This window comes from Rhododendron vialii, chromosome 10a, assembly GCF_030253575.1.
Source record: "Rhododendron vialii isolate Sample 1 chromosome 10a, ASM3025357v1".
Lineage (NCBI taxonomy): Eukaryota > Viridiplantae > Streptophyta > Magnoliopsida > Ericales > Ericaceae > Rhododendron > Rhododendron vialii.
The window spans coordinates 35148891-35167640 of record NC_080566.1 but is presented as its reverse complement, the minus strand read 5'-3'; the positions used below and the strand labels follow the sequence as shown (position 1 = coordinate 35167640).

General features: G+C 37.3%; 1 protein-coding gene across 1 annotated transcript; it reads left to right on the top strand.

Moving 5' to 3' along the window:
* Positions 1–4427: 4427 nt before the first annotated feature.
* On the top strand, positions 4428–14242 carry LOC131304416 (uncharacterized). The gene is made up of 12 exons (XM_058331643.1): positions 4428–4887; positions 6628–6831; positions 7121–7266; positions 7666–7934; positions 8387–8475; positions 9967–10114; positions 10191–10630; positions 11027–11532; positions 11614–11674; positions 11786–12052; positions 12815–13076; positions 13705–14242. Exons 1-12 carry the CDS (start codon positions 4504–4506, stop codon positions 14049–14051), a joined length of 3123 nt encoding a protein of 1040 aa, XP_058187626.1. The 5' UTR covers positions 4428–4503; the 3' UTR covers positions 14052–14242.
* The last annotated feature ends 4508 nt before the right edge of the window (positions 14243–18750 follow it).

The window sequence follows — 18750 nt, the reverse complement described above, 5'->3', positions numbered from 1 at the left end:
TTTTATACACTTGGCATGGAAGGGTAAAAGTGTAAATGCACATTTAAAGATAACAAAAAGAGTACTGTAATTATAAAAAAAAGATCTGCTTGAAAATCAATTACTATGATAAAATGCAACAATATAAAAATGCACTGTAGTTTAATTTCCATTTGGGCCGCAATCTCTAAATATTTTTTATGAAGCAACATATATATGACCCGTGTAATTTCAAATTTTACTAAAAGTTTGGACTAACATACTCTAGAGCAGAGTTATAGTGGGGCGGGCCGAAGCTCCAGTCCCACCCAAAATTTTTTGATTTTCTTTTTTTTTTTGATCGGCAAAATTTTTGTGATTTTCAACTAGTAGTAAGTGTAATTTTAACTATGTTTTTATTATTTTCATATCATTGGTATCTAGATTGTTATTTTTCATTCAGTCAAAATTCAAGTAAATTTTACATCGTCATACAAAATTTCCTCAATATCTTTTATCCTATATAAAATATAAGTACATGAACGTCTCGGTTACTTTACTATGATGCATTAAACCAAATCATCTCTAATATTATACAATTACTATGTTAAATACTTGAAGACAAAAGATATCTTACACGACGATAAATATTTCTTTGGATAAAATTTTGTCTTCTTGTTCGGGTCAGTGCTAAATCAAAATTCTAATTCCGCCTCCGTAATTTCAACTAATAAGAAGTTATGGAATATCTATTCCTTCTGAAGATGAGAGCTAGCCAATCTAGTCGGAAATACGATTTCGATCGAATATATGTATCGTATCCATCATTTTCCGCGGTACAGTATTCTATCCTTGTTCATGTAACTTGTACTTGGGATATCTTATCTTTATTTTTTTGCTTTCAATGGATAAAAAGGAGTTAGGCCAGGGGATCTTATCCAGATTCGAGTTTTCGTTCACTTTTTGTGTGACCCAAATCATGGGGAACTCCTAATCACACAAGTGATCCACACGACAACGGATTAGATGCAGAGAATAATACAAAAAACATGCACTACATTTGTCAAAGGTGTTGGAAAAGTTGCTCTCAAGCTCTGCATCTCACATGAGGCATTAGGAATCTCGAGGGTCAGTCGAGTGGAAGCATGACTACAAGTAAATGTGATGTATTAGGAGAGTATGACTTGTCTCGTAAGACAAGAACGGGCCGGGCGCTACTATTTTGAGGAGGTTGCAGGTTTGACTTTAACTACCAATAAAAAAAATATTGGCTTTACATACTAAAAATTTGTCCAGTCATTAACTTCAATGCCCCATGATTAGTCTAGTTGTGCATAAGTACTTTGCCTAGACAACCGGAAATTAAAAAAAAATAAAAATACTTCCTTACGAAAAAAGAATTACCGATATCTCGTCAGTTAATTTTGTTCAATGGATCTAATTGTTAACTGTGAATTAAATGAAATCATTTTCTATGGCAATGTACCCCACGTAATTGTCAAAGGGAGTACCATACCTAAAAAATGTGCAAGTAATATAGCTTAGATGAACCAACTGGGGCTAATTTAGTTGGCGATGGCTCTTGTATCCCACTAAAAGGTCAAGAGTTCAAGTCTTTCCAACTGCGTATGGGTGTTCTTTCCTTTGTATTTATTGGGGTTACTTGTCCCCTTAATAGAGTATTTGTTAGGGTTATTTCTCCCCATAATGAGACTTGTAGTTGAGTTGAGCTTTTTTTTTTTATCGGCAAAAGATAAAGATTTATTAGCTCTAAACACAAAGTATAGAGTTAATAGGATTATGGATATACCGGCCTGACCATCCATGACCCTCATCTTCTAACCACATGAAGGAAAAACTGATTTGAGGCCCAACAGGCTGAGCCCAAACCAGGGAAAAACACCTAAAAAGCCCAGGTTGGAAAGACACCAACCCAAAAACAAACAGCCCAAAACCCAAACGGGCATAGCCCAACACCTAATACAACCCTATACACCTAAACCAAACTCAAGAAACAACCCTCCAACCCCCGTCTCCAAACGCCAGCCACCACCGCCACCGCCAAACCTGCCAACCCAGCCAGGACACAAACAACCATTTACAGATTAAACACAGCACCGCCCAACCTGCCACCAGTTGTTGAGCTTATAGTGATTTGTGGTCCTTTGATAGATTTATTTATCATGTTGGTTCAGTTGTTAGGCTTGGTTATGTCGTAGTCTCTTACACAATGGATGTAGTGTCTTGTGATTTATACTTTGTACTTCATATATGATGTAATGATCTCTCTTACTTGACAAAAAAAAAAAATTACAGCTTAGGTGATCTCCATTTTAAGAACCTTGTTACACTATTTCGATACTTGTTGGATTAAAGAGTAGACTTGCAAAAATAACCTCCATTTGATGCTTTGCATGGCTACATTGTTATACCAAACAATGTTCTTGATACTAGAGTCCAAGTTATGTGTCCATATGTGCATATGGAGAGAGATGGGATTAAATTTTACTTTTCTGATTTCTTTCGTCTAGACGAATCAATAATTCACAAAAGTTGAGCGCAAAACTAACAAATACAAAAAAGCGCAAAACTAACAAATACAAAAAAAATTCAAATAAGGACAAAACAACTTAACTTTTTTTTTGGTTAGTTTTGGAGAACTCATCCTAAGAAAGAAAAAGGGTTAGTCATATAAAGAATTACAGAAAAGAACAAAAATATCGAAACATCATCAATTTTACTAGCAAAAATGCCAAAGGCGTTTGGGGCAGGGAGCAGGCCTGTGGGTGCTGGCCTGCTGGGGGTTCATTTAAGGGAAAATGACGGCCAATGACATGTTTTGATAATTAATACTCGCTAAGAATATTTTCAGCAATAATAATTGTTCTTAATATGTCCTTGGAGGGTATTAATTATCAAAACACGTATTGGGCCGTCATTTTCCCTTCATTTAAGGTTTGGTTGTTTTTTATTTAGCCTTTTAACTGTTGGGCTACTTGGGCTTTTTGGCCTCTTTGGTGTTTGGGCTGCATTCCACCTGCACTTATTGTTCTATTTGGGTTTTTAGGCCTCTTAGGTATTGGGCTTTGCGTTTTTATTATTTTATTTGGGGTTGCCTCTTGGGATGTCTCATTGGTTGGCATATTGCCAATCAATGATTTGGGTCTCGGATGAACACATTTTGCTTTTTTTTTCTTACTCTTGTTAGTCCTTGTATCTTTTAAAGATTAAAAAAAGGGAAAATGACGGCCAATGACGTGTTTTAATAATTAATATCCGCTAAAGATATTTTCAGCATTAACAAATATTCTCAACATGTCATTGGCGGGTATTAATTATTAAAATACGTGTCCTGGGCTGTCATTTTCAAAAAAAAAAAACTCCGTTCAAAAAAGAAAGAAAGTATATGATGCTACATCAAACACCCAGGCCCGAAGAAAATCCCAATATGCAGCCCATATTGCAAAAATGCCCTGTATCGTCTGGGGGTCAGGAGTCAGGACACTTTGCCTAGCCCAAATGGAGGTGTTTCACATATGGGCCAATAACCAGTCCATAACCCAAAAATGCCATTTATCGAGAAAAGGTCAAAAAAGCCATGCTACCGAAAAGAGTGCAAATAAATGTAGTAAAAAACAGTTCAAGTGAGGAAAAAAACAAGGGAATGTAAATGGTAAAAAAGAACTGCAAAAATTACTCTCCATTGCGTAAAAAATTTCCAAGAAATACTCTACATTACGAATTAAATTTCCTAGAAATACTCTACATTATTGGACTTTTTCAGAATACTTGTATAAAAATTATAATTTCTCACCTTTATGGATGTGTGTGGGGGTCATCTTCATTATGTGTGACATACATGCATTAGCAATATTAGGGACTTCGAAAAGTTTTCAAGAAAACGTTCTTGAAAGAGAAGTCAATGGTTTAGATTCATTTGGATGCTTGAGTCTCACACTTCAAAGTGAATCTCAATCATTAATTTTACTTTTACAGACATTTTTGGAAAAACTATTCAGGGTTCATAGAATTACTGTATATGCTTCGGGCCATTCCAGACATTTTTTGCCACATTCAGTTTGAGTCTGTCTTTACGCACGGTTTTCAAAAACTTTTCCCCCTAAATTTTTTTTTTCTTAATTATTACTCTAATTTCTTTTTATATCTCTCTCCTCTTATATCCAAAATTCCAAACCAAACAAGATCTTTATGTTTGAATCTGTGGACGAATACATAGCATTGTTTACTCCACATATGCCAATTTGCTTTGAGGGAGTAATTATTCAGTGTCCCAATACAATATGTGACGGTGGCTCAAACTCTTAAACATTTGCATGGATTTTACATATTTTGTTGTGGGAAATCACACAAATATGTGATGAAGAAAGTGCATATGCTCCCACGGCCGGGGTCCAGGCGCATTGAATAATTTTTCCCTTTTTAGGACACTGGCACTTTTCTCCCGCTCAAATTCGAAACGTTTTTGGGGCAAATCAGACGTCAGGAGAGAGAGAGAGAGAGAGAGAGAGAGAGAGATCCACCCCAATGGCAATCGGCACCAACAACGAAGAAGACAACCGACTGGCGCAAAAAATCGCCAGGGTTTTCGACGAAACCCGGTCCTCAAACGCCACGCACATCCGCAAGCTCAAGGACCTCTCCGCCCTCCGATCATCATTATCCTCATCGTCCCCGGCCCGATTCCTCTCCGCGTTTTCCAAAACCCTAACCCCGATCTTCGACTTCCCCCGCCGGGTCGCCTCGGCTGAGCGCATCGTCAGGTTCGTCGCCTCCTTCGCCGTCACTCCTGATTCGAAAAATGCCTCCCTTTCTGACTCCTTCTTGGAGGATTTCCTTCGGTTCCTCCTTGGCGCCACGGCTGCTGCTAACAAAACGGCGAGGTTTCGGGCCTGTCAGATTATCTCCGAGGTAATAAATATGAATTCAATTCAATTAATCTATGTTTTGTCGCCCAGAAATATGATAAAAGTTCGAATTTTGAATGCGCAAGAGCATCTCCAGCCCTTGTTCATCTTTTTTCCACTCAAAATTGAGTAAATATTGAAGTAAAAGTTTCATTTGGTATGAAACACTCCAATGAGCAAGTTCAAATCTAAGCAGAAATTTGAGTAAAAAGCTTCATTATGGCATGATTGTAATTTTTTTTTGACACTCCATAGATGTCTAGCCTACTTTTGAGGGGATGGGCCCACTCGGGCTCCTGGCGAGAATCGAATCCTCACCTTCCATGTAGAAGAGGTGAGGAACTGCCATTGGGCCACAAGCCTGTTGTTTCATGATTAATTTTAAGAGGGAGAAAACAGCTTTTCAAAATTTGGGTGAAACTCATTTTGGGATAGATTTCATTCAAGGAGTAGAGTTGGCTTTATTAAAATTGAGTACTAATAAAGCTCATTTTGGGATGTTGTTCTTGTACACTCATCAGAAAAAAGTGTAAGGCCTGGTAAAACTCATTTTGGGATTGATTTGGGTAAAACTTAAGAGGGGGATTTTTAGTCAAATTTTGAGTTTGAGTTGAAAAAAAAGGGTAAGGCCTCGTGATGTTGTCCTTGTACACTTGTGAAATCTCGCTGAAGGGAAGAATTGATTGGTTCACGCGTGTCAAATTACCTCGGACGTATTAGTTTTCGCTTCAGTTTTAATCGATGTTTAGCCATTGAGAAATTAAGCTGCGTTCAGTTAATTTCCTGAGCCACCTTTTTCTACAAACCAAATCCAATCAATTCTTATTTAGATTGTTTACAGTTATACATTGGAAAAAAATTTAACCACAAATTTGATTTTACCCTACAGAAGTAGAACTGAAGGACATTTACGAAAGTATTTTCAAAATTCGTATCTAGAAAGCGAAATGAGCAATTTGGGAGAAAGAAATACTTTTTGAAATGAAAAATTGAAAACCATTGTAGAATGAGCAAGGTCTAAGGCGGCTCCATGGTTCTGAAATTTACACATTATCTGTATGATACAAAACTTGTTATAATTAATATTCGGTTATTATCTACTTTGCATCTAAGTAGGTTTTACCTTGCTTTTGTGTTCTTACAATTGGCTTAAATACTAAAGAATAACAAAGTATAAGTAAAGAAACTACTCTTTTTAGTGCAGTTTTTGAACGTAGGGGGTTCACTTGAATTCCATCAGTGCAGTTATTGAACCCTGGGGGTTCACTTGAATTCCCTCAACCCGTAGTGGAGCCTAATGTTCTAAAAGTCGCTAGGCACTACTCGGGTGGTCGGCCACCTTCAAGTGATTAATCGGTGCATGTTAGTTAGTAATTGGGGACTTATCGTTGGTCAAATCTAGTCGGATAGGCCCCGCCATTGATTAATTCCTTGTTTTAGAACATTGGTGGAGCTGCCCTGTGAGAGATATGGATGAAGTTCAAATATTGGATTTGTAAGTCGTTCGTCGATTAGCTAGAGATGAACAGAATCAACAGATTATCTGTAATGTAAAGTTTTGAATTCGTTTCTGTATTAGGGGTTGAAGTACGGCGATGTTAGAGTTTGCGGTTAGTAAAAAATGATTTTTTTTCCCGCTACAATGCTACCCACTATGCTCACTATCTTTTGTTTTACTGCCTCTTTTTTTCGAAATGAATCGCTAAAACATGGGAAAATAACTTCTTTCGATTATCACATGTAGATCATAATGCGGTTGCCAGACGATGCAGAGGTCAGCAATGAAGTCTGGGATGAAGTGATAGAGTGCATGAAGTCGCGGGCTGTTGATAAGGTCCCTGTTATTCGCACGTTTGCAGTTAGATCTCTCTCTCGCTTTGTGAATGATTCTGAGAATGTTGACATCCTTGACTTGTTCCTTGAGTTGCTGCCTCTAGAGCAAAATGCGGTGAGCTTTCTATTCAGTTGCGATTAAATATTCTGATGAATTATAGTGTACTTCATTTGCTTTCAACATGAGAGAACTCCTGGAACTCCTGAATTAATGGTAGAACATACCATTTGCTGCTTTTGCCATACTTGAAGAACATATAGTTAGGACTTAGGAGTCCTTCTAAAAACAAAGCATAGCATTGCGAAAATTGGGATATGACGAATAAAAGTTCTTGTAATATTGGTTTTATTGCTATGCATGCATTTCAATTTAAGTTGAATGCCCCACTGTGGAATGCATGTAGGAGGTTCGTAAGGCTATCGTGCTATCTTTGCCTCCTTCAAAAGCAACTTCAACGCCAATCATCAATTGCACGTTGGATGTGTCCGAGTCTGTTCGCAAAGCAGCATATTGTGTTTTGGCTTCTAAATTTCCTCTTCAGAGTCTCAGGTATGTTGATGTCGTAATCCCACGGCTGCTGTTTACCATCCTTCATGTCTTTTTATTCCCTAACAGGGACATTGTCATATTGTTGCATTTGATATCATTTGGAGCATCATCTTGTGATTTATACGGAACTTCAATAAATTTGTTTATTCCAGTTAAGTTCCATTTTGAGCAGTGGATAAATTTTTGGAGGAGGTAACCAAATCTTGTGTTAAATGCAACTAACACCTTGAGTTTCTTGTTAAAGAAATGAAGCTGTCTTATACCGATGCTTCAGGTGGCTAACGTAGTTGACTTTTTCTAGATTGGGAAAGTGATCACATCACATATCTTATATGAAAGAGGACAGTTATATATCACATATCTTATTGATCACATTTCTTATATCTTTTTGTTTGGTAGCATCAAGCTTCGGACAGTTATTCTACAGAGAGGACTTGCTGATCGTTCTGCAGCTGTGACAAAGGAGTGTCTAAAACTACTGAAAGAGGATTGGCTTGTGAAATGTTGCAATGGAGATCCCATTGAGCTCCTCAAATTCCTTGATGTGGAAACCTATGAATCAGTTGGAGAATCAGTAATGACAGCTCTATTAAATGCTGAGTTGGTGAAAGTACAAGATAGTCAAAGTATCCGACAACTTATAGTACTTAGTGGCACTAAAAATCAAGGTTTGTACTTATAATGTCAGTTTTTTCTTGCCCTTTCATATGCAGTCGCATATTATGGCTTTCTTGCCATTATTTTAACAATCCTATAGCTCTCCTAGTTATTATTCAATTTTAACAAGGACCTACAATTAAATGTTATCTGCAATCAAGTGAAAAACAGCATCTTTTGGTTCGTACTCTGTGCATCAGAATACCTGTCTTTAGCGCCATAAATTCTTATTTTGATCATTAACGCTGCTGATAAATCCTTTATGTTGGACAGGTGGAACATTGGTCTTTGTTAATATTAGTTTACATCTCTCCATCTACGGCCATATATTATTTTCGTTTTGCTGTTGGACCTTTCCCCTTTCCTTAGGTTATTGAGTCACCTTTCTTTTTCATCCAAATGGCAAGGGTTGTAGCCTGTAGGTTTCCCATCTGTAATCTTAGTGGCATTTCTAATGTTTTAGGGCAACGGAACCAAGGCATCCAGCTAATGGAACCAGAAGTTGCATTTTATTGGAGGATTGTTTGTATGCACTTGCAGAAAGAAGCACAAGTAAGTAGTTATAATATGTTTATTTCATACAACCTAAAAACTGAGAGTGATACAGAGCTTGACTTGAAAATGTCATTTGTGTACACCGAAATATCTACTGTGTGCATTGATGGCCTGAACATGTTTCTGTGAAATTTTAACTGAGGTTGGGATGAATGCCTGTCTTAATTTCCTACCTGTCTTATAGATTTTGTCTTGTTGAGTTTCAAACTGTTGCATGAATTGAACTACTCATATCATCAAATGCTAAGAAATTGAGAACATCAGTGGGATTTGACCATCGTCTGCCCATATGTTCGGTTCCTCTGCAATGATAAGGGGATCCTGTTATGAGAAAAGATGTCTCGAATGTCAAGGGTGAGATTAGGGGTTAAACATTGCAAAATATGTACAGACATGCTGGTAGCTCTGGAGTACACCGAGAGGGTGACAGACATGCCGGTAGCATGTGCCATGTATTAGGTGCCAGATAACATCCTAGAATGCTCTTAATTTTGATGATGCGGTGAATTTCGGAAAACAGCATTGAAGATTGATATTGTTACCCACAGGATTGATCCTTAAAGATGGCTTCGTACTTGCAAAGTTTTCCATAAAGAATAGCAAAAATTGTTCTGCTATTATTGGGTCAGAACGTACCCAATACAAAGGGTCTTTACGCAAAAGTATGCCTAGAGTTTATAGTTTATAGTTTCTACTTTATCTTGCTTAAATATTCATTTTCTCCATTTGGGCCTTGGTAAACCTAAGTGGAAAGATGCATAGTGGATGGCTTTCAATCTGCAAATTCATTTTTGTTGGGCAAATATGGATGTATATTTCCAGGTCTTGCCGGAGCTATTTTTCCATTGCAGCTGATACTTCTGAGTTTCTTACAAAATGTATTTTAGTGGGGGAGCTTGTCATGTGTATTCCCACGCATGTTTTGAAGGGCTTCAAGCCGCTTTCCCGCCATACACTGAAAGGGATGCTCTTACACAATGATTTTGGTTCCAGTGGGTGTAGACTATACGAAGATATCTCTGAACCAATCACACCTGTGTTCCATGATTCAAGTTCAAACTATCCCAGGGTGCACTACGACAAATTGTACACTGAAGATGCATTCATCAAGAATACAACACCTTGTTTGGTTCTCATTTTTGAAAGTTATTTTTGATGTAATGAGTGGTAATGAGTGTAGAGAGATAGAGAGAAAAAGGTATTGAGAAACGTGTAGAGAAGAAAATGAGATGAGATGAGATGGGAACCAAACAAGGTGAAAGAAATTAGTATTTTTTTTGACATATTATATTCATAGTAGTATATTATATTGCTGCATGTTTTTACCTATACCAGATTCTTCTACTGGTCTCTTTGTTCAAAGAAAAAATCTATTAGACTATGATCTTGGAACACTTTGCCATTGAATTCACATGGATTTGCATGTGAGGCCACAATGTTTTGCTCGCCAAATCACAAAGAATCTCATCAGTCCACACCTAAAAACAGGCAAAAGGTTCTGATGCTGCTGCAACGATGGGCACTGAAGCAGAAGTATATGCTGCAGAAGCTTCAGACAGCAATGATCTTCTGGAGAGAGTTCTTCCTGCAACCATTTCAGAGTACATAGAATTGGTTAAAGCTCATCTTGATGCTGGTATGCTAAATTTTTTGTGGTTGCATTGGTTGTTTTCCATATAGCTATAGGGTGTAACACAAACAGAATGTTACAGGACCAAATTACCGGTTTTCATCTCGGCAGCTGCTATTACTTGGTGCCATGCTCGATTTTTCTGATTCTACAAACAGGAGAGTTGCTAGTTCATTCGTGCAGGAGTTACTGCACAGGCCTCTAGAGTATGAAGTAGATGAAAATGGAAACAAGGTTGTAATAGGAGATGGCATCAATGTTGGTGGAGATAAAGATTGGGCAGATGCGGTGTCACAATTAGCAAAAAGAGTGCATTCTGCTTCCGGTGAATTCGAAGAAGTTGTTTTAGGGGTTTTGCAGGGGCTTGTCCTACCTTGCCGAGAAAGAACTGCAGACTTCATGCAGTGGATGCACTGCCTTGCTGTGACTGGCCTCCTTTTGGAAAACGCAAAGTCTTTCCGTTGGATGCAAGGAAAGTCTATTGAGCCATCAGAGTTACTGCAGTCTTTACTGCTTCCAGGGGTATATACCAGTCTAAGTTCTGCCGCGTTATATTTGTTAATGCTAATTCCCCTTTCTTTTGAGAGGCTGAAACCATGTTATCTGATTACTACCTCCATCCCACTTTGTTTGTCCAATTTCTTATTTGGGGATGCTCCAAAATGTTTGTTAAATTTTAATAAGTCAAAAGCATGAAACATGCAGTTTTCCAAAGCTATCCCTTAAAGTATAAATTTTTTTGACATGGGAATAAAGGACAATGTTGAAATAAACCTTATACTTAAGTTTGAGTGCATCGCTCCTGAAATGGACAAGCAAAATGAGACAGACGGAGTACTACGTAATGTTTATTCTCATGTCTTTGTACTCTAGTGGAAGTCTTTGCTCTTTACTGTTTATATGAGCTAAAAAATGCAGGCGAAGCATGTTCATCTAGATGTTCAGAGGGTTGCTACCAGGTGTCTTGGTATTTATGGATTGTTAGAGAGAAAGCCAAGCGAGGAGCTAGTAAAGCAGTTAAGGGTTTGTTTTGTCAGGGGACCGTCACCTGTAAGTGTGATGGCTTGCAAGGCATTGTCTGATCTTTCATTGTGGCATGGTCCTCAGGAAGTTGACAGAGCCATGGGGCAGGATCTCTCATCCCAACTAAGGGATCAAGCTACATTTTTTTGTCCTGTTGAAATATCTGACACAAATGGGGACTTGAATATCGAATTGCTTGATTTGTTATTTTCTGGATTTGACGGGGCAAAATATGAAGATCCAGATGAGAATGAGTCGGTTCAGGCTGTTCTTGGAGAGGGTTTTGCGAAGATTCTTCTCCTAAGTGAGAACTACCCAAGCATTCCTGCTTCTTCGAATCCTTTAGTTTTGGCCAAGCTCATTGGCCTTTATTTTAGTGACAAAACTAAAAAACTGCTGAGGTAGATGCTTTTTATGCCTTTATCTGTTTCAAAGTTCGTTTGGAAGGAAGCTAACTACCTATATCTCGTGTACTTTACTAGGTTGAGACAGTGTTTGTCTGTGTTCTTTGAGCATTATCCATGCCTCTTGATTACTCACAAGGCAAGTTGCACCTCCGAAAACGTGTCATATGTATAAGTCAATATTTTTTTGAACCCTACTTGGCGTGGATTTTATAACATTTTAATTGCATTCATTTTCGTCTTCACGCAGAGATGTTTATCCAAAGCCTTTATTCCCGTTATGCGTTCCATATGGCCAGGCATTAATGGAAATGCTGGGGGATCTTCATTAATGATTTCCAACATGCGTAAACGTGCTGTCCAAGCATCCCGTTTTATGCTCCAGATGATGCAGGCTCCTTTATACGAAAAAGAGAAAGAAACAGTGAATGGTCTGGAAACCCCTGATGGTTCAGTGCATCCTTCACATGACTTTGAGAATGGGAACGAAGGTCTGGCGATACGCATAGCAACCGAGGTAATTGCTTGTTTGCGGTACTGAAATTCACTCGGTATTGCTAATACCATAGAATGACCGGAAGCTTCTATTTCTTGCTTTCATTCAATGTGCTTTGTTTGGAGTTCTGTTTACCACCCCTTCCCTCTCAAAGTAGGTGTCATAGTTTAAAATGCACTTAAAGGTGAACAAGGAAAGAACAAATGTAAGTTGAATCACATATTTTGCAGTACCATTCCGCGTCTCCCCTTAAAAAATTCAAGCAATAATTTTTATACATAGCATATTTTGTTATGATATGTATTGTTAGTGCCACAGGAAAGAAACTGAATAACTTCTTTTACCTTTCCACTTTGAGGCCACCAGAAGTGGAAAGTAGCATACTCATTTGGGACGCAGGGAGTAAATGGTTAAGCTGCTATTTTTTTGTTGGTCTAGATATCTTTACAGGATGAAGAAGTATTTGTATATCAGGAAGCTAACTTGGTATTACTACTTTGTATCTCATAACTGATTGAAATGTACTGAAACTCATCAATGGCAGAGCATAAAGAGAGAATAAACAAAATGTGAAATTTTCTTACCATTCTTCCGGTTTCCTGATGGGGGTCGAACTTGCCCTGGTACCAAAAAAACACTTCACAAGTTGCTCCTGAACCCATAGTTTGCACAGATAGATGTCAACTAGTACCAAGTGAAATTGTCGATATTCCTCAAGTTTGAGCAACTGGTGCATGTGTGCTGATTATACAAATTTGTCAATTGCTCTCCATTGTTTTGAAGGTTGCAAACTTCCACATGACAAAAAAGGCGGCCGAGAAATCATATGTTTCAGCACTATGTAGAATACTTGTCCAACTTCATTTCCGTTCATCCGAACAAGGGGCAATAAAGTTGATGAGGATGCTCTTGACTCGTGTGGCTGAGACTATTGCCACAGAGAAGGACATTGTAAAGGAGTTGAAGCGGATGGCTGAACGTCTTAAGGCAGTAGATGAGAATCCAGATAAGGATTTATCAATTGACGAAGCCAACGTTATCTTGGGTAAACTCTTTCCTTATCCCAATAAATATTATGCAAAACATAATTTGTTTGGATCACTTTTCCTAGTCAAAACACCAGATGCATGAAGTGGTTCCTAATGTTCATCAAATAGGTGAAGTTGACACATAAGCTAATCTATCGAACTTTTACTTATAGTTGGGTTGTTTGTGGAAGTTTTGAAGAAAATGTTTCCCCGCGTGGGTTTGATACTATACCACAAATACACCATGTAGAAATTTGGTTTTAAACCTGGTATATTCTTCCCCATTGCAGAAGAGTTATCTTTTTTAAGATTCCGTCCAGAAAATAAGTGTAAACTATGCTCCCCGGCTAGGTATACGTCTATAATGTGGACCGATATGTTCGGTATAAGTGGACTTGCTTATGAAATCCCGCAATGACCAAACCCAAGGATCCATGGACAGCAAAATGACCCAAATTTTCAGCATTTTGCTTTGTCTTGCCACTGGAAAATAGTGCGCTTGTAGTTACCATCTTCTGCACACCTATCTTACGTTCAGTGTTTTTGTTCTTTCTTTTTTCCCTGTCCAGCTATTTTTGTGTTTTTTTATTCTGCCTGTTTTTCTCTCTCTGTGGATCTCCTTTCACCCTTCCATGCATGTTTTAGGGAGGTTGGAGCTAGACCTTGACCTCAACCCAAATGATTCCACGGAAATGCCACCAACACCAGCACCGCGATCAACCAAGCCAGCCCGTCCTAGGAGAAGAGCTAGGCATCAAGATGAATCTTCCTCCGACGAAAGTTCAACCCATTCGGTTGCCCCTACACCCAATCCTGGTGTAACGAGCACACGCTCACAGCGGGTAAGTAAGACCGCAGCTCTAACTAAGATGACTACTGCCCATAGAGCCGTGAAATTCAACGATTATATAGAAGAGGACGGAGAAGAAGAAGAAGGCTCAGAGGTGACGTCTGACGAGGATTCCGGTGAATCCGATCAGTCCAGTGAATGATTGTGTTTGTCATTTGAGAACATTGTCCGTTCAACACTGATCTTTTTCCTCTTGTTGTATGGTTGTTTGTTGGAGTGGGTTAGGAACTTAGGACAGCTATTGAATTTTGTAAAGTTGTGATTTGAGTGTCAAAAAGGTCTACAAAAATGTTTCGTTCTCACTGCTCCGATTCTAAATTGATTGCAGCTAAAGGGCACGTGCACCAGTGTCTGGTATTTACTTGGTTTTAGGTAAAGTAGAGAACAAAAGTGAAAAATTGCAAACTAATTTCACTACAGTCGTTCGGTATTTCAGGTGAAAAACTGTTGCATAGGCATAGATTATACAAATTGTTATTTCTTTTCTCTCCAATCTCTAATCTCTAATCTCTCTTCTGTTTTCTCTCTCCTCTAAGATTGGGAAAGTATTAAAAAATAAAAATATACTCCAATGTTTTAATAAGTGAAATGATGGGTGGAATAAGGAGTGTTGGTAGAGTGTTGAAAAGAAAGAGTTCTAGCTAAACAAAAAATATATACTGTTCATGAGTTAATTTATCCATGTACAATTAGGGAATTGCTTTTGGAACTTTAGTTTTAGCCACTGACATTCTATTTTGTATCTTGATTATGTGAGCAAACAAAATTAAAAGTAGAGTGCCAAAATCACATTTCAATTCCTTATAATTATTATATAACCACAAACAAACACACAAATATTTTATACACATACTCATTTTTTGGGAGAGTCTCACACACACTGGAGATGTAGTGTATGTGGGTCCCAATGTAAATATGAATGAGTTTTTGTATTTGTGTTTGTGTTTGTGATTGTAGAATGATTGATCTATTTATTGGTGTACATCCTCTAATTATTTGATGATTTCAAAGTTACAACCAATTGGCGTTGGCAAAGTCCATTTTAACCCCTTGGGTTTGGCCATGTGCGAAAACACTTCCTAAGGTTCAAAAAATGTGCACATAATCCACTGTGGTTTTGAAAATGAGTTGATAAATCCCGTGCCGTTGTATTTTTTATCCATATTAATGGAGATAAACGCCATGCATGAGCAAATTTGTATGAACCAATCATAAATGAATCTAGAAATAAGTTGCAACATACGATATGAGTCTATGACAAAGTGAGTCTGTGACATGTCATAAGATAATAAGATCACCATTCAGGGATTCGAGAATTCTCATGTACTCAAGGATAGGACCAGGGGAGTCTAGTGGCGGCGGCTGCTACGACAAGATTTTTAGAAAATACAATTATTATATGTGAAATTTTTTTTTATCCCCAACTTATATAGTCTTGTCATTGCTAGGTTTTTTTTGTTATTTTTATTATATGCTAGTCATAAATCTTCTATTTTTTTTTTCAAGAAAGAAGACCCAAAAAAGTATTCTGAAACTAAATTCAATGAGCCAATATTATAATGCATCTTTTTATTTTTTTAATATACATTTCGCCACTACTATGGTGAAATTCTAGTTTTGTCCTTGCATGTACGAATGGACTGTCAAACACTCTCCCCTCACGAAGTCAAACCAAGCACTCATCGATACGAATTATGTGCCAAGAATTAAGCACAACTCCTCCCCAACTAAGGAACACTCCTCCTCCTCTTATTTTATTTGATTTTTTACCTCCTTTTTTTTTGTTTTTGTTTCTAACAATCACAAAATTGTGCTCTCTTTTACTCCACTAGCCGTTTGACGCGAAGAAAGAGAGTAAGAGTACCTCATACCCAATTCCCGATTACTAGGCAAGTGGTCCAATATGCCTTCACAAAGTCTATCCACTTTTTGACACAAGCGCTGAGAGGGACAATACCTCACCCCGATTGTCCAGTTACTCAATGAACGCCTGGCTAAAGAATTTAATTCTCACACAAAACACAAATTTTTTTTTTACAAATATATCATATCCACAAGAAGATGCCAAAACAGTCAATCGCCAAGGAAAAAGTATGAGACATACCCAAGTACATGAGAGTCAACTAGCCTCTTCAAGAAATCTCTCAAATCCTGATGTGTAAAGGTGACGATCATAGAATCTAGAAGCATGTCACAGCAAATGTCCAAATGCATCTCATGAGTGGAACCAATAAAAAATTGTGCATGCATTCTCAAAGATGGGCATATTAATGAGTTCCATAGCAGACAACTCATGCTCGAAAGGCATGCTGAACGCAAAAGAAAATTCCTTTTTTTTTTTTTTTGTAAATTTTTTTGGTATATATGAATGTTTTCGAATTTTGCAATCTTATATCAAGAACAAAATCTCTTGGAATTTTAAATAAGGACATAAAAAAAACACTAATATAGCCAAGTGTGGTAAGAACTGAAGCAACAAAACCAAACCAAACCTCGACTATGGATTGCAAAACCAAACCTTTAAAAGGCAAGGTCAACTCCTCCAGATGATTCAGTGTCATCTAGAAGGTTGGCATTTAAATCTGCTTGATGTCTCAAGCCTGACTTTCTCACCCATACATATCTAGTCTTAATCTTCTCAACTTTTTCAATAGTTTTACACAAATGATTAGGATTCACATTCGTATTCTTTTCATGTGAAGTCATCCTATATCTAGGCCTTTGAGTTCTATCAAAATCATAACTATAACGATGATACTTAGGGGGTGTTCTAGGTAACCTTCCTTTTTTAAAACTTTTTTTTCTTCAATTTTCAAACTCAAATATAATGAAAATGCAAAATAATTTTTTGATTTTTCTTGCACCGTATAAAAGATCTCAATGAAATTTATCAAACAAGATCCATATTGGTAAAAAAATTATTTGCGTAAACAGCTGATTTTTGGGCTTGAAATTACCTTCCTTTTTCCAAAACCTTCCTTTAGTTTAATTGGAACACCACCTTACCCTCATTTTTACTAGCATGTTGATATTGGAGTAGAGCATCGGGGTACCAATGAAGTTTCATGCAATTAGGTCGAGTGTGACCCTTCACTCTAAAAAAATGACAGGTAGGCACATGCTTGTCATAACTATGAGAATATGCTAAATGTGTGAAGTATTTTGTTCATGCAACTTCCTACAATGAGTTCTAACGTGGCCTTTAACACCACAATGATGACAAACAAGAATAAACTTAAATAAATTTACCTCACCACACTTGATGGTGGATTTCCCATTAACGCCTATTTGAATCCTCACATGGGTAGGAGTGGGTTGTTTGAACACATTGGTGTCACCAATTTCCTTGATGCTTGTTTTGGCTATATTTTTTGGCATGGCATTTTGTTTTCCAGTGGGCCTGACAATCTTGCCTTCCGCCTTTGACTTTGAAGATACTTTTACTTTATATCCAAGTTCACTTCTATCCGATGCCATCTTTTGAGATGACAAAATTTGATCTAAAACTTGTGAACCTGCATTTAATTTATTAAAAGTAGCATTGGCCTTGTCAAGTTCAACTTGCAAATTTGCTACCTTTAATTCAAGAAGCTTGTTAGTCTTAATAAGGCTATCCATATCATTTTCAACATTCATATGTTTTCACTTAAGCACATCAAGTTCATGCAACGCATCAATTTTCTCTTTCTCACATTGTTTTAGCTTTGTGGCTAACCCTAAATCAGGTTTTTTTTTCTTAAAAGAACGTTTAAAATTTTTCATAACCAAAGTCATAGCTTTCGTATCATAGTTATCTTCTCCATCGCTAGTTCGGTTAGTCTCAACCTCACAAAAAATATTGTTGGGACTCTCACTGTCAGATAGAACACTATTACCACCGGGAAACATAGTTGTAGCACATGCTACATATTTGGAGCTGTCAAAAATCGAAGGTTTGATAATAAATTTTCCTTCTCTTGGTGAATCCATAATAGCAAATTAAAAAAATAATAAAGATCCGCTTTAGGAGTAAATCTAATATTACGAGCGACCTGCTCTGATACCAATTGAACTCTCTCCGACCACTTGATCTAAATGCGATCATTCCATTCAATCACTCTCAATTGCAAATAAAGATTCGATTTTCTTCCACTTTCTAAACAGACACTCTAGAAATAAATAATAAATAATTTACAACTCGATAATAAGGGAAACAATTAAATGTGTGTTTTGTTTCGAAATTTGCCAATATGGAGAGATCGTGGCCCGTGGTCCTAACAAGTTTAAATTCTATCTACCTTAGGTGGAATCCCCAAGTTTTCAACCACCATCAATGATGGGCCCCACCATGCGTATGGTGCAATAATATGAATCGTTATCTTGTAGGACTTGCAGATTAGTCTATATTTACAAAAAGATCAACTTTATTAGAAATGAAAATAAGTACTCCCTCCGTCCCTTTTTAAATGTCCTGCTTCGTAATTTCAACTTATTAAAAAGACATCATCATTATACCTTTCACATCAACTTTTTCCTCCACTTTCCTTACTTACCCATCATCATTACACTTTTACTTACTTACTTTTTAAAATGGAATCTACTTTTAGGGATAAAATAGACAATTCACCAACTTTTACCCACTAACTTTACAAAATGGACACTTATTAAGGGACAGCCCAAAATGGAATACCGGACTATAAATAAGGGACGGAGGGAGTATATAAAAATTGAATTTTTTTTTCTTTTTTCTTTTTGTCATAAAAAAGAACATCATATATTCATTGCAAATAATAAGAGAAATACAACTGTGTTATCTGTGTTATCACTACAAGAAAAAGAACGCCGGCAACAAGTGAAAACCA